At 43.4% G+C, this 17,248-nt stretch overlaps 1 protein-coding gene across 1 annotated transcript in view; it reads right to left on the bottom strand.

Annotated features, from left to right (window-relative positions):
* RPGRIP1L (RPGRIP1 like) overlaps positions 1–17,248 on the bottom strand; it is a 193,958-nt gene that overhangs the window by 22,980 nt on the left and 153,730 nt on the right. The window contains exon 24 of the mRNA XM_075009174.1: positions 3,047–3,230. Coding sequence (XP_074865275.1) covers positions 3,047–3,230 — 184 coding nt within the window. The remainder of the gene's footprint in view (positions 1–3,046; positions 3,231–17,248) is intronic.

Below are 17,248 nucleotides of genomic sequence, written 5' to 3'. Positions count from 1 at the left end.
AATTTCTGAGAAAAATTTATTAGAAATTACAAGGTTAATATAATACAGATGATCAGTATAGTGTAAGAACTGTCTTAGTGCTAATCTTTTTTATATATATTACCAAACTATTTCTGTCTTTTTCTTGTCTCTAGGCCACCATTGTGATTCAGTCCTTGGTCCCACAGAAGTCAAAAGGAATCCTGCCACTTACATCAATGAAGCCAGGATTTCAGTCACTATGTCTAGTTTTTTCTTAATTTTTTTACCTGCTGTTAGTTTAAGAGCTCAACTTTACTGAACCATCATTTCTAACAACGGTATATACCTACTATATTAATAGGCTCATTAATGTGCTTCAGGGATTACAGTATGTAAGACCACTCATTTTTATTTCTGCTAACAAGGCCATTATATATTGGTTATACATTGATCTTATATTGTGGTTAAGAAAAGTTATCTAATTTCAGCTTGAAGATATCTTCCCAGTTTGCCAGAACTATCACATTAGTTGACCTTTTCCTATGTTCTAAAGGTAGAAAAGACCTCAAGTACTCAAAATGGCTGCCTCTATACTTGCAAATTCTTCTAGAAAATCTGTCCCTTTTCTGAAAGAACAGGTGGAGCATTCACACATAAAATTCACTCTTTCAAAAGTAATTTGAAAGAACGCAGTTTTCCTTCTAGAAGCCCTCTTCTACTCCCAGATCAGGAAGAGCTTAGGCTGTACAGGACACTTATTCTTTCTCTGTGAAGTGGTCTAGTTACCACTACATGGGACATAGTAACAGAGAGGTAGCTGTGTTAGTCTGCACTTCAAAACAAAGCAGCAGAAATGGAGCACTTTAAAGACGAACGAAATGATTTATTGGCTACGTCTACACTAGCCAAAAACTTCAAAATGGCCACCCAAAGTTTCAAGTTTCACAGAATCATAGGGCTGGAAGGGACTTCAGGAGGTGATCTAGTCCAGCCCCCTGCTTCAAGGAGGATCAATCCCCACTAAGTCATCCCAGCCCGGACCTTGTCAACCCGGGACTTAAAAACCTCAAGGGATGGAGAATCCACCACCTCTCTAGGCAATGCATTCCAATGCTTCACCACCCTCCTGGTGAAGTAGTTTTTCCTAATATCTAACCTACACCTCTCCCTCTTCAACTTCAGACCATTATTCGTTGTTCTGCCATCTGACTCCACTGATAATAGTTTCTCACCCTCCTCTTTACAGCTCCCCTTGAGATAATATGTTAGTAAATTTGAGATAATATGAAGTCACTGAGAATTCAAGCCCCATAATGAAACTACTAGCAGCTTTTACATTAGATGTAATGTGGGTGTCATCTATAAACTGAAGTTGAACAAGTCATGCAAGTCACTTTTAAATGCAAACCTATTTGCTACAAGTATATTGGAACATAGAGAATGGAGAAAATATTGTGAATTAAGCAACAAACATAATGCTAATCACAGTTGGATAATCTGTTTGGCAAAGAGATTATGCTTAAACAATGCTGTGTGTTAAAAATGTATATCTAATTATATGATTTCTCATTAAACTTGTGCTTGGATATTAGAATTCTATGTGATTTTATGGATTAATGACTTCATCAATGTTTTGCTTCTTTTGCACTATAATCATTATACACTTTGTTTAAAATATGATGATAATTTAGTTTCTGACATCTTAATTATTTAAGTTTTCAATAAATTAAATTGTTTACCTTGCTTGGTAGAGTTCTTATAGTTTTCAGTCTCTGTCAGTAGGATCAGAGCAGATGCAATTGCATCGAAGGGCTTGACAATAAATGATGGATCATGTGGTGTGTGCTGGATGGAAGCTGGAGGCATGTAGGTAAGTGTAGAGTGGCTCGCACCTTACAAAAGCAGCTTCTCTGCCCTGGGTGTTATCATCTCCCCATTAGACTCTGAGAGATGGGTCATATCCCCCTGTCTGATCTGACTTGTTTTTTCCTCTTTTCATACATAGTATGCATAATGGGTCATTTCCACCTTGCTGAATAGACCTTGTCAGCTCTGGCCCTCCTTTTTACTGGGACCCTACTCTTTAAATACCCCTCTGAAACCAACCCCCAACCATGCATCTGATGAAGCGGGTCTTTTCCCATGAAAGCTTATGCTCCAAAATATCTGTTAGTCTATAAGGTGCCACAGGACTTCTTGTTGTTCTCAAAGCTAAATACTACCACGGCTACCTCTCTGATACTCCTAACATAAGAAAGATTCTCACCAGCAATCACAGGCTACATCACTGTAATACTAATCCTGGAACTTTTCCTTGCAACAAACCCTGCTGCCAACTGTGTCCACATATTTATTCTGGGGATACCATCAGTGGACCTAACCATGATTGTTACAAGATCAAAGCCATATTCTCGTGCATTTCCAGATACATTACATATGCCACTATGTGCCAACAATGCCCTGACACTAAGTAAATTGTACAGACTGGGCAAAACTTTCACCAAAGAATAAATGGACACAGAGCAGACATCAAGATACTCAATACACATAAGCGGGCCCATGAACACTTCAATGGAGTGGGCCATTTTGTCAAAGACCTGAGAATTTGTGTCCTGGAGCAAAAAGAATTCAAAAACAGATTACAGAGAGAAATTTGTGAGTTGGAATTCATATTCAAATTTCACACATTAACACATGGAATGAGCAAAGACATCAATTACCTCACGCATTACAAGGACTGTTTACCTTCCTTTGATGCTTGTAATTATCTCGGGCAGGACAATTAACATCCCCCCTCCGCTCCTCATCCCCCATGTCAGTTTTTATTGCCTTTTTTTTTTTTTTTTGGTCCTCTGTACTTATAAATGTTAGTCTGTATTGAAAATTCAATTGATCTGATGCAGTGGGTCTGTCCCATGAAAGCTCATAGCCGAACAAACCATTTTGTTAGTCTTTAAAGTGCTACATTTCTGCTGTTTTGTTTTACCAACTTTATTGTAATCAAGAAAGGAATGAGAATTTATTAAATCGTTTCTATAGAACTACATTTAATAGAAGACATGAGACTGTTCACAAATATACTTACCATTGCTATAATTGTAGTGAATCCACTGTCCACTTTTTGGTTTGGGAAGTGACACAGGTGTCTCTTCTGCAGGGAAACTGTGCAATTTGAATTCTACAAACAGTTGCTGTATTGTGTCATCCATTGCCACTCGGGAATCAGTGAGACTTAGGGATATAATCTCAATCTGAATTTTTTCTGTTGGCTGTTTTAAAAACAAATCACAAATACATTATTTCTTGTAATGTTAATTTGCACAAACAGACATGTACATCACTGGAATGTTTGGTGCAGTAAAACATGACTGACTCATTATGACAGGGGTACAATAAGGTTCCATCATTGACCTTTAAGCAGGAAAGCCTGTGTGTGGGTAATTTGTTTGGCTGACCAAATGAAGGGAACAGCACTTTATGTCTGGGGTATGGAGAGAAATAAAACTGCTCCAAAAGGATCAGTGTGGGCATGGTCTCATTCCCTAGGAATGCAGAGTTTAAAAGAGACATCTCTGACCCACCTCCCTTTTACTCTGTGCATGCATGGTATGAAGGGCAGCAGGCTAAATGTTGCAAGTCATTATTTAACATAAGGCAGAGGTCCAATGCAGGTAAACCATAGGAAAGGTATACAATGACTGGATAAATGGCTTGGAACAGAACGTAAAAAGATGTGCTAGTTAAAGAAATGAATGGGGAGGGGTGCTGCTGGGGAGGGAACTGGCAGGAAGTCAACCTCCCATTCTTATAGCCCACCTTCACACTCTTCCAAGAGGGGGTGGATGGCAAGGTCTCAGCAATAGATTTACTGCAGGGACCTGGATGGAAAAAGACCCCACCTTCCCCTGAGTCATTCCAGAATAAACGTGGGGTTATCTGCACTGAACACTTTTATCTGCTTGGTAGTCCCAGACATAACATAATAAAGTTGTTGCCTGATTAAACCCACGTCAGATGTCACGTGTACTTCTTTCTGCATAGCCAGTGCCCCAGTGTTTGCAGTTAAGAGTGTTTTTGCAATAAAGTCCTCATTTATATTTGAGGCTGAAAATATTTTCACAGTAATACAGTAACAAAGATGTTGTATGTACATTTACCATCATTCAGTAACCCACCTGAAAATCTCAACTAAATCATGGATCAAACTTTTCCAACTGGAAGACTGTCACTATATACCTTCTGAAAGACTGCAATGCTAATAAATTAAAGCTAATATAAGGTGTAAGATGCCATGTGAAGTAATACAGTACTTACAGGTAATTAAATACCACATATTTTACTCACCTTCTCTACTTAGGTTAAATAACTGTTTAAATGGATAACACTTTTAAAGAACTCTAAATTGGTCCAATCTATTTATATTTATATTTTAGCCTTAATTATGACATTTTCAATATTTGAAACTGCTGCTTTATCATTTTTGTAATTTTGGCAGGTTTCTGTGTATGTTTGTTTTATTTGTTAACTGTAAGTATACTGTACTCTTCTAAGGAGAGTGTAAATGTCAAACATTACAGAAGGGGTCATAAATATTTCCTTGACTAGTTAGTCATGATTTCAAAGAAAGCATGATTTCAAAGAAAGAAAAGTCTCTATGATTTCAAAATTTCACTGCACAGATGAACATTCAAAGGATGAGATTCTGTTCTTCAAAGAGCAAATAGAACTCCTCACAGTTCACAACTGTCAAGTTTTCCTCAGCTGTTCCAAAAGTCACAATCTTCTCTAATGATTATTTCTCCTACATGTAGTTTGAATGCTCACTCCAAATCATGTGAAGGAACAATTATAAAATTCAAAAATAAGACACTTACAAGATCAATCTTCTAGACCACTGTTAGAAGGACAAATCATACACATCATGGTGGTTTCTCATGTATTTCAAATCATATTATATAATTAATAACACTGAAAAGCATGAGTATCCTATTGTAAAAATATCCTTCATAAAGAAAAATTTTCACTGCTGTCAAGCCCCTTCAATATTTGATGAAGTAATTTTACCCCCTCCTTCAAATGACATTTTCTTTTATTATGTATCCTAGGACACTTTAACTAAAAACTGAAATCTGAATATTTCAATAAGGCTGTTTTATTATTCAGTAGATTCATGGAAATTTTACTAGGATGACAGAGAAAATTCCACACCATTCTGTCTCCACTAATACAGGTACATGGCTTCAGCTGGCAATATTACTAGGATTAGCATAGTATGATGAAATATTTAAAGGAATTTTTTTTCTAAAACCTAATAAATCAAATGACTGCCAAATGTCATTAAAGTGATGGTCTTTGACTTGAATATGCTTTTCATATTCAAATTTGAAAAGAAAGAGATGAAAGCCTCGAAAGGTTACTCGGTTTCGACTAATAACCTCAAGCACTCTACATTCACATGCATAAGAAATGAAATTGGCTCTATTGTCTAATTTTACTTCAGAAACAACTCTTTGCTTTTCTGCATTATACAGCTATATCTGCAGATACATTTAAAGTGATACTCTAAGGGGTTCTGTCCCCTTTAAAGCATATAGCAGTTATGTCAAGCTAGTTTGCACACACACACGAGTTTAAAAGTTAAATTCAAACATAACATATTGTATTAGCAAATCTTTTTGCATAACTTAAAATTTTGTTTAACGCATTTGCAATAGTATGCTACAAGAAAACATATTTATATTAATTTCTTTTGTCAGACAGGAGAGGACAATCTACCCATTGATCTACCTAATGCTTTTTAATTTTTAAGGTGACAATCTGCATTGTTACAAAATTAGAAGAAAAACAAATGAATAGTTTTAAAGTTAAAAAAAAGAACATTTAGAGGCATGGTTTTATTATTATTATGGATGAAACATAGTGTATACCAAACAGAATAGAAGTTGATGTTTTTAAAAAACAGATTTATAAAGCACACTATGCAACTGCTAAAGACTAAATGAGTTTTGTTGGCAAAACCCCAGTTTTGTCTACAAAACTCTCTAGTGTAGACACAGACTAACAGTATTGACATATTTCACTAAGAATATAAAAACCACACATTTAATATAAATAATAATAAATAAGTACATAAATGTCATAACTAGTACCAGCTATGACTGACATTTTAAACTACAGTTAATGGTACTAGGCTGCAGGACAATATATATTTATATTTTTCTTTTCCCCCTTTCCCCTTCTGCCCCTCTACTCTCTGATTTGCTCACCTTGATAATTTTTTTTCTGATTTGTCAATTTAGATTACTTTTTTGGTTCTCTGTGCCTTAAATATTGAGTCTGTTCTGGTATGGCTATGGTCTGAAGAAGTGGGCCTGTCCCATGAAAGCTCACCACCTAATAAATTATTTTGTTAGTCTTTAAAGTGCTACTTGACTGCTTTTTTTGTTTTGATAGTATATAGACCAGCACGGCTTTCTCTCTGTTACCACCACATCTGCCATGGAACTTCAGTGTGCTGATAATGTAGTTTTTGTCCACTCTAAGAAAGATCTTCAAACTATCCTGAATGTGTATGCTGATGCTTACATATGTCCTAGTCTCATGCTCAACAGCAAGAAGATCAAAGTGCTCCATCAGTCCCCTCCAAGTGAGGTGCCACTTGCTGCATCTAGTAAAATTAATAGCCATTGGAAAATGCCAACTGTTTCCCCCTTTTCTGGAGTCATCTCTCGGGGGAGGGATAGCTCAGTGGTTAGAGCACTGACTGTGTAACCCCAAGGCTGACAGTTCAGTCATTGAGGGGAGCCTTTCAAGGGTCTGGGTCAGGTTAGAGTTAAAATAAACCTGTCAGGGATGGTGATAGGCCCTGGTGTGAGTGCAGGGGACTGGACTCAGTGGCCTTTTGAGGTCCCTTCCAGCTCTATAAGATATGATATCTCCATGTTTCAACATGCAAGGCAGATATTGATGCAGAAATCCAGCACTTTGGCTGTATCTACACGTCTGTCCCTGTCAGAAAAGGTCATGTTAATGAGGCACTGTGTAACAGGCTAAAGAGGCGATGACATGCATATTCAGTGCCTCATTACCATAATGGCAGCCAGTCAAACTTCAAAAGTGCTGCTCTCAAAACACAGACTGTCAGCGCCTCATTAGCTTGTTCCAAAGTACCTCGTTAACATGCCCCTTCCAAAAGGGAGAGGCATGTGTAGACACATCCTGTCTGAGCTGTATGAGTGCAGCACGTTTACAACACAGGATTTTTGAAGACCATAACATTCAAACAGATGACAAGCTACTTGTTTAATCAAGCTGTTATTCTTCCAACATTGTTGTATGGATCTGAAAACATGGACAACTTACTGATATCATCTAAAAGACGTTGAGAGGCACCACAAGATCTTGGAGATCAAATGGGAAGATAGGCACACTAACATTAGAGTTCTGGAAAAGGCAAGGACTACCAGTATGAAAGCAATCATCATCCTTCAGCAACTCTGCTGGACTGGTCACATTGCCAGATGCCAGACCATCGCCTCCCAAAATGGCTGAAAGCTCTCTCAGATGACAGAAGGGTACCACAATGTGGGAGGACAATAAAAGTACAATATTGACATCAACACTTGAGAAACGCTTGCCCACAATCACTCAAAATGAAGAGAAGCGCTATGCAATGGTCCCCTGCATTCTTAACTTGCCCACCAAGAAGCTGTGGAGGATAAGAAACACAGGAAGAAGGAGAGACTGGCTTCCAGTCATGGCCAATAGCCTCCTGCCACACCTGGAAACATCTGTCCTCACTATAATAGAATTTGCGATAAAAATAGGCCTCATCAAGCACCTGAGGATTCATAACTCCCATGCAAAATTATCATAATTGGCAACAAATGACCACCATCATGTACCATCTTGTCATTAATCAATTAAACTATTAAATAACATTTCTAATCCTATTCAAAACTTCTCCCTATACCACTTCTGTTGTTGCTGAAAGATCTTTAGACTGTTTTAAGTTCAGATGACAGTTTTCTTATCCAAGCCATTTGAATTAGTTATAAGAGAAACATTTTGTGACATATTGTGATATCAGATGCTTTTACTAGCATTTTCTAATTGCTTTATTTAGTAGAATTACGTTAGTTTGGCAAGATTATTTCTTTATAAATTCATAAAAGCTACCATTCACAATCCATTAGTTATCACACATTTAGTAGTGATGTTTTCATTCCTGCCCCTCACCACCAATTCTTCCATTATTTTACCAGATTCAGAAGTAACATGTAACGTTGGTTAATCTGATTTATTTTTAGAAGGCTGATTCCATATTTTTCAATCTTCTGGCAGCTGGTCAGTTCTCCATAATTTTTAGAAAAATAGCTGTCAGTGGTTCAGTAAGTTCACTGGCTATTTCTTTTAAATTCCGGTATGCATTACACTTTAATTCCCTGACATTCACCTTCTTGAAACCTAACACCCTTTTATTGATATGCACTTTATTCACATTCCTTGCTATGGTGCATTCAAGAAATCTGTGAACACTGGTATGTAAAGTGGGGTCTAATCTCTTATCAAAATAGATAATTGAGAAGGTTGTTGAAAGATACTTTTGGTACCCTCTGGAATCTTCATACTTCTTTCATCCATTCACTTTGGCTTCTTTTTTGAACTTATTGGCTAACTATGACCTCTTAATGATATAGTATGGCCAGAGGTTAATACGTAGTCTCTTAAATGTGTCTTCAGCCTTTGAAACACTGATGACCAAGTTTTAATAACTTGCTGTCAGAACTTCAGTGAGGTGAATGGTACTGGCTGAAGGATTCAATTTCTTCCTTCACCATATATGCCAGTATGGTGTTCACTTTTTCCTGTGTCTGCCTGAAGGTGGTGAGAGCATGCTGGTTGAAGTCAAATCCTGGCAAGACAGAGGTATTACCAGAGGATAAAAATCATGAATGAATACAAGTGGAAATAATACAAGGACTTAACGAAATTCTGGACGAAATACAAGCACCAGCCTCAGATGACATACACCTCAAGCCATGATTTTAAAAAACGGCTTATCTAAAATCAAACTCTTATATCTATGTTTAGATATCTCAATAAGTAGCCAGATTTTCACAAGTTCTAAATACCCAGCAACCCTCAGTAAAGTCAGAGCTCAAGCAAATACAGTCAGGATTACCAGAATGTATTATAATCTGCAGCAGGAAAGGATGAGGGGGCAACAGAAGGCCATGATTTGAACACCTAATGTAATGGTCCAGAATGTCCAGGCTGGTGCAAACCAGGACAGATCCACTGACACAGGGAGCTATACTGATTTTCAAGAAATCTGTGAACACTGGTGTGTAAAGTGGGGTCTAATCCCTTATCAAAATAGATAATTGAGAAGGTTGTTGAAAGATACTTTTGGTACCCTCTGGAATCTTCATACTTCTTTCATCCTTTCCCTTTTTTCTCTTCATTTCTTTTTTGACCTTATTGACTAACTATGACCTCTTAATGATAGAGTATGGCCAGAGGTTAATATGTAGTCTCTTAACTCCCTAACCCTCACTCCAACCTATATGACTCGGATCCCCTGGGGTGTATTTTGTGGGCCCACTGCACCTCTCTGAAGTCTACCCTGTAGCCTTGTGCCTCGCCTTACATGACCTCTTGCCCTTTACCCTACCTACCTCCCCGTGCCCCTGTGATTATAGTACCTGCTCTTCTCCTTCGTGTTCTTTGGGCCTCCCTTTGCCCTCTCATGCCTGCCTTCTGGCCCTTAGTACTGTTCCTCGACCTCCACACTTCCCCTTGTGCCACTCCTAACCCTTCCCAAGCCCTCACTGTCCCACAGGTACCCTGGAGCTGGCAGCTCAGGCAGACAGGAAGGAGCTATTCTGGACTGGAACCTACTATTAGTGCAAAATGCCCTAAAAATATCTGCACGAAAGAAAAAGATGTAAACCTACCTAAAGGTAAATGAGACCACCACCATAAAAATTTCTTTCACCAGTAACTGCCTTGAAGGCATGTTTTAAAATAACATGGAAGCTGACAGCAGTAAATTTTATTGTGATAACCGAAAACTACATTATTACTGAAAATGATAAAGTGCAGAGGTAAGGGTTGAGAGGAAGGATAGAAATGAAAAGGCAATTGTTAATTTTTTTTTAGACTGTGCCAATGCAAATTTCTAGTTTTGATGTATATTTTGAGGACCTGAAACAAGGCTTTTAATCAATGTATTATACATCAAATTGATAATGTTAACTTCATATTATTCAAATGTATGAAATATTCATAGAGAACTGTCCAAAGTTTTACATTTCCCTGACTATTTTCTCTATTAATTATCATGCCTGGAAGCTTTTTAGTAAAAGCAGCAGCCATCAGCTTGACTAAACCTGACAAGCTAGCAAGGCCCAATTACACTGGCACTCTGTGGTACTTTGATGTACTGGAAACGAAAAGAGATAGGGGCAAATTGTATAGCACATTATGTTAATGACTTGATTTAATCCAGCCACTAAACTTTATGTAGCCTGTTAAAAAAGATGCTAACACTAATTACGCCACTTTGGAAAGGAAAGAAAGGGACAAGCATTTCATACTGACAAAGTGAAGCTCATAAATGTTGTAAATGAAATGAAACAAAATGAAGTAATCTATGATTAATTATACATCATAGACATGAAGAAAAGAGAAAGAAGCAAATAGTACAGCTAAGTACTGGAAAATCTCTTAGATTCTTTTTATGATCAAAATATCTAAGAAAAACCCATGAACTGTTTGATTTGCAACATGCAAAAAAGAAACAGTATGACCTTAAAATGACTTAAGCAGGCATGCAGGTCAGATTCATGAATAATTAACATGATCTCTAAAAATCAAAAGTTCTATTTACAGTGTTTGAACTACTACTGGACATTTATCTCAAGCATAAAAGTAAGGTACTGTTTGTAATGAAAAGAAAATTAGCTCAATATAATTTAAATAAACTATGTTCTTTGAATTAAATAAGTTTTCAGATACAGGAAAGAGAAGTTACTCACCGTAGTAATGGTGGTTCTTCGAGGTGTGTCCCCGTGGGTGCTCCACAATAGGTGTTGGGCTCGCCCGGCGCCACAGATCGGAAATCTTCCAGCAGTTTCTCCTGGATCGCGCATGCGCCGGCACGCACCGCTCCCCTGAGCGCCCCCGGCCACGTGTGCGATCCGGTCCCCGCCAGTTCCTTGACCAACCGCCTCGAATGCTCCTGAAAAACACTAGACAGAGATCCGAAGCGGGGAGGATAGGTGGGTGGTGGAGCACCCACGGGGACACACCTCGAAGAACCACCATTACTATGGTGAGTAACTTCTCTTTCTTCTTCGAGTGTCCCCGTGGGTGCTCCACAATAGGTGACTACCCAGCAGTAACCCAAGAAAGGAGGTGGGTAATCGGTTTATGGGCAGCTTGCCCCCGAGAGGACTGCTGTCAACAGACTGGTATCCTCTTGGAATACCCGATGTAGGGCATAATGCTTGGCAAAGGTGTCGTAGGATGACCAGGTCGCCACTCTACAGATGTCTTTTAACGCGATGCCCTTGAAGAAGGCTGTTGACGCTGCCACCGCCCTGGTGGAGTGAGCCCTAGGCGGGGCCAGCAAAGGGGTCTTTTGAAGCTCGTAGCACATTTTTATACAGGACACAATGTGCTTTGAAATTCTCTGTGAAGAGAGGCCTTCCCCTTTTGACCTGGGAGCGAGAGACACTAGGAGCCTGTCCATTTTCCGGAAGGACTTAGTTCTGTCTATGTAGAAGGCCAACGCCCTCCTCACGTCCAGGAGATGCAGGCATGCCTCTTTGCTGGAACTGGGAGGCTTCAGGTAAAACTATTGGTTCGTTAAGATGGAACTCTAAAGAAACTTTTGGAACAAAGGCTGGGTGCAGCCTTAAGGTTACCGCCTCCTTTGAGAATACTGTGCAGGGCGGCGTTGCCATCACTGCTGCGAGCTCACTCACCCTGCGAGCTGATGTAATTGCAAGGAGGAAGGTTGTTTGTATCGTAAGGAGACGTAGGGGAACTGTGGCTAATGGTTCAAAAAGTGGACCCGTTAGCGTGCTGAGCACCAAGTCCAAGTTCCACGATGGTGGAAGCGGTTTCCGAGGGGGGTACAGGTTTACCAGCCCCTTCAAGAACCTGGTAACGATAGGATGGGAGAATACCGTGGGCCCTTCCTCTGTATGCCGAAAGGCTGATATAGCGGCGAGGTGGACTTTTAGCAAGGATAAAGAAAGCCCGCCTCTCTTGAGGTGCAATAAGTATTCTAATATTACAGGTATAGGAATGTCAAGGGGAGCTAACTGCTTGGCGGAACACCAGGCTGTGAATCAAGTCCATTTCTGCTTGTAAGTCTTCCTGGTGGAAGTCCTTCGGCTGCATTCCAGGACTTGTTGTACTCCCTCCGTACATGTGCTCTCTAAGTAGCTGAGCCATGGATTAGCCATGCTTGTAGGCGCAGACCCTGAGGGTGCAGGTGCACTATGGACCCCTGAGCCTGCGTGAGTAGGTCCAGCGCCACTGGTAGAGGGAGCGGTGGGCAGTCCGACATGCACAGAAGCAAGGGAAACCATTGCTGCCGATCCCACGTTGGGACTATGAGTATCATGTGAGCTCTCTCCCTTCTGGCTTTCTTCAAGACCTTGTGGATAAACACTGTGGGGGGGAACGCGTAAAGTAGGGGGCCCCTCCATGAAATCATGAATGCGTCCCCCAGGGACCCCCGCCCCACTCCTGCCCTGGAGCAGTACTGGGGACACTTCTTGTTGTGCTGGGTGGCAAACAGATCGATCTGGGAAAACCCCCATGTATGAAAAATGGGCCGGAGCAGATCGGAACAGATCTGCCATTTGTGCGTGAGTGTGAAGCGCCTGCTCAGCTGATCTGCTTTCACGTTGTGAGCTCCCGGCAAGTACGAGGCTTTCATCGTTATGTTGTTGGCGATGCACCAGTTCCACAGTCGGACTGCTTCCGCACATAGGGCACGGGATCGGGCTCCTCCTTGTTGATTGATGTAAAACATAGTGGAGGTATTGTCGGTATTGATCCCAACTACTTTGCCATGTAGGCAGTCTCGAAAATGTTTGCAGGCGTTGAACACTGCTTTGAGCTCCAGTATGTTTATGTGCAGTGTCTGTTCCGCAGGGGACCATAGCCCTTGTGTCACCTTGTCGCCGATGTGCGCTCCCCATCCTATGTGGGAGGTGTCGGTAGTAAGAAAAATAGAAATTTGTGGTTGGTGAAAGGGCACTCCTACTAGCAGATTCTTGGGGTTCTCCCACCACGCCAGGGATCTGCGCACCTCTGTTGTGGGCGACACCACCCTGTGGACAGTGTGGGATGCCGGTTTGTAAACGCTCGCCAGCCAATGCTGCAGGCTTCGCATGTGCAATCTGGCGTTCTGTACCACAAATGTTGCTGCCGCCATGTGGCCCAGCAGCTGTACGCACGTTAAGACTGGCACTGTGGGGCTGTATGTGATGACTCGCACCAGCGAACTGATGGTGTGGAAGTGGGCGTCGGGTAGGTACACCCTTGCTGTAATAGAGTTTATGAGTGCCCCTATGAACTCTATGTCTTGTGTGGGTTCGGTCTTTGACTTTGCGAGGTTGATGACTAGGCCCAGCGAAGAAAACGTGTCCGCTGTGACGCGTATCATGCGTAGGATCTCTGCCTTCGAGGCCCCTTTCAGCAGGCAGTCGTCCAGGTATGGGAAGATAAACACCCCCTATCTGTGCAGGTAGGCTGACACCACTGCCAGGGTTTTGGTAAAGACTCTGGGGGCCGAGGAGAGGCCGAACGGAAGAACCCTGTACTGGAAGTGTTCCTTGCCGACCATGAAGCGGAGGAAGCACCTGTGTTCCGGGTGGATTGTTATATGAAAGTAAGCATCTTGTAAGTCGAGGGGTGCAAACCAATCTCCATCGTCCAGTGCTGTGAGTATGGAGGCGACTGTGATCATCCGAAAACGTTGCTTGCGCAAGTAGCAGTTGAGGCCCCGAAGATCTAGGATGGGCCTCCAGCCTCCTGTTTTCTTCTCTGTTCGGAAGTAGCATGAATAAAAACCTTTCCTCTGGAATTGTTCCAGCACTCTTTCCACCGCCCCTATGAACATAAGGTGGTCCACCTCCTGCTTGAGCCTCGCCTCGTGGGCAGCGTCCTGGAGGTGAGACCTGGAGGGAGGCTTCGTCAGTGGGAGCGACTGGAAAGGGATTGCGTAACCTGTGGCTATGATCTCCAGCACCCATTTGTCTGTGGTGATCTTTTGCCATTGGGGGTGGAACGGTCTGAGGCGATGATGGAACATGAGATGAGAGTGGCATTGAGCGATGGTAGTGATAGTGCAGCCCCCGACATACCCGTAAAACTTGTTGCCTTTGGGCCTGTTCCGCGGGCGTACGGCTTTGTTGAGAATGTCGCCTGGGAGTTCTGTACTGTTGCTGCTGTTGATGGCGCCCTTGGTTGTAGCCCCGTTGATACTGAGCGCGCTGTGGTTGGTACAGGTAGTGTCTTTGCTGAGGATAATATTTTTTCTTCCTGTATGGAGGAGTATAAATACCCAAGGTTCTAAGTGTAGCTCTCGAGTCCTTACTGGAGTGGAGGACTGAGTCGGTTGAGTCTGCAAACAGCTTTTGCGTGTCAAAGGGAAGGTCCACGATCTTCGCCTGTAGGTCCCTCGGGATACCCGATGTCTGGAGCCAGGATTCTCTACGCATGACCACTGCTGTAGCCGTTGAACGTGCCGCCGTATCCGCCACATCCAGGGCAATCTGGACTCCTGTCCATGATGCTGCGAAGCCCTCTTGCACTATTGCCTTTAACACCGGCTTCTCATCTTCCGGAAGTGAATCCATGAGAGGAGTAAGCCTGGAGTAATTATCAAAATTATGGTTCACTAGGTGTGCCCATAATTTGCCACTCTCAATAGCAGGGTAGAGGGGGAATATACTTTCCTGCCAAACAGCTCTAGCTTCTTAGCATCTTTGTCCGATCCCCCCGATTTGTACTGAGAAGCCTTTGACCTCTGCTGGGACGATTCGACCACTAATGAATTTGGTTGTGGGTGACTGAAGAGGAACTCCATGCCCTTTGCCGGGACGAAGTACTTCTTATCCACTCTCTTGTTCGTAGGCGCAACGGAGGCTGGAGTCTGACATATGGTGGTGGCTGACTCCATAATGGCTTTGTCCAGCGGAATAGCAATTTTGGATGAAGCTGGGGGTCTCAAATTTTTCAGGAGTTTGTGATGTTTCTCCTGCACCTCTGCCGTTTGAATGCCTTGTGTGAAAGCCACCCTTTTAAACAGCTCCTGAAACTGTTTGAGGTCATCCAGGGGAAAGACATCCCCGGGGGCCATGGCCTCATCTGGGGAGGATGAGGAGGAACCACTAGGGTAAACCTCCCTCGGACCCTCAGGCTCCTGTGGTCGATGATACACTTGCTTGCTGGAGGATTGTGAAGGAAAATCTCGGGGTTCTAAAATAAACTCCCCTTGAGATAACTGTGCTTCCGTCCCCGATCAGGAGTGTCCACGGGGGTATTGAATGGCGGGGGGGGACCTGCCCCTGGGCGTAGGCCTGGGGTGTCTGTGTCCAGCATGATAAGGACGACCATGGCAGCACGGGCAAGGGTCCGGGGATGGAGACCTACACCACTCGTGGGGTGTGTACCCCCGACGTCTGGGAGAGCGAGACCTCCGCGACGACACAGATAGAGGTGAAACTGGTTTGTGATAGTACTCCAGGGGATCCAATCCCAGAAAAGGTGAAGGTGGCCCAAGCCATGGTGACATTGGTTGGAGAAAGAGAGAAGGAGGTTCTGGATAGGCCGGTGGAGACCCAGGCCTTCTGGGCGGCGTGTGTAGCACAGGGGGAGGGCTTGTTGCTAGTAGCAGCGCAACCCTGTCCGGAGATGGGCTGCGGTGCGCGGCTTTTGATTTTGCCTTGCCCCTCCCCTGTGGGGCTGGCACCGCCCCCTCCCGTGCCGGGTATCTCGGCCCCGCTGTCGGCGCCGCGCTCGGCACGCTCAGCTGCGGTGCCGCACGGGTAACTTCCTCCGGTGCCTGCAGGCTCTGTGCCTGGCAGCCCTGCACCGTTGGTGCTGCAGGGGCCGGTGCCGCCTGTGGCGGTGCCACCGGTTCCGGCGCTTGCCTCGCTGATGCTCTAGGCGCCACGCGTGCCGGCTGTTGTGTAACCGGAGGCTCAGCCTCTGCCACGTGTGCTGCCGCGCTGCCGCTTGCCCGAGTATGCGGCTAGGGGCTGTGCGCTCCGCTCGTCCCGCTCGCTGAAACCGCCGGCAGGGATCGAGCTGGGGAGAGTTTCCTCCATTTCTGCACCGAGGGGGTCAGAGAAGCTGCCTTCCTCTTATGCAACCCAGAGGGCCCTTCTGGGTGAGGCTTCTCCGGCAAGTCCGGCTGGAGGGCCTTGTCAAACAAGAGCATTTTAAGACACATTGCTCTGTCTTTCCTGGCCCTGGCTGTGAGCTTAGCACAGTGAGAACACTTCTGGGTAACATGTGATTCCCCCAGGCAGCGGATGCATTCACTATGCCCATCGGAGGCCGGCATAGCTTCACGGCAGGACTCAGACTTTTTAAAACCTGAAGAGGCCATCGCGGTGAGTCCTTTACTGTTAATAGGGTACTTAGCACTTAATCTGTGCCTTTTTACCCGAATCGTGGTCACTGGCCTGCGGGGCAGCGGGCGGCCTACTGGCCTTCACGTCCACTCTTCTTCTCCGCTCCTCTCTCTCTTTTTATTATATATTTTTCTTTTTTTTTTTTTTTTGATGTTCTCTTTGTCCTCTTTTTTTTTTAACCCAAAAAAAATAACAACTTACACGTAGAAACACTATCTAATCTGACTCTGGCCTTAGCCTGAGCAGATTCCGTCTGCAGCCGATGGCGGTTGAGAAGGAACTGGCGGGGACTGGATCGCACACGTGGCCGGGGGCGCGCAGGGGAGCGGCGCGCGCCGGCGCATGCGCGATCCAGGAGAAACTGCTGGAAGATTTCCGATCTGCGGCGCCGGGCGAGCCCGACACCTATTGTGGAGCACCCACGGGGACATTCGAAGAAGAACCCATATTTCTCCTAATTTTGAATTATACGTTCCAGGCCCACCAACACCAACCTTATTTCAAATGTATTGATGTAACACTTAGAAACATCTAGGTTCTTCAGTAATCTTATCTACCATATTGCACATTTGCTTTGTTTCCTGATGAACAGACCAATAGGCAAAGGAAGATGCTAGTAA

This window comes from Carettochelys insculpta, chromosome 14, assembly GCF_033958435.1.
Source record: "Carettochelys insculpta isolate YL-2023 chromosome 14, ASM3395843v1, whole genome shotgun sequence".
Classification (NCBI taxonomy): domain Eukaryota; kingdom Metazoa; phylum Chordata; order Testudines; family Carettochelyidae; genus Carettochelys; species Carettochelys insculpta.
This window is presented reverse-complemented; position numbering and strand designations above follow the sequence as displayed.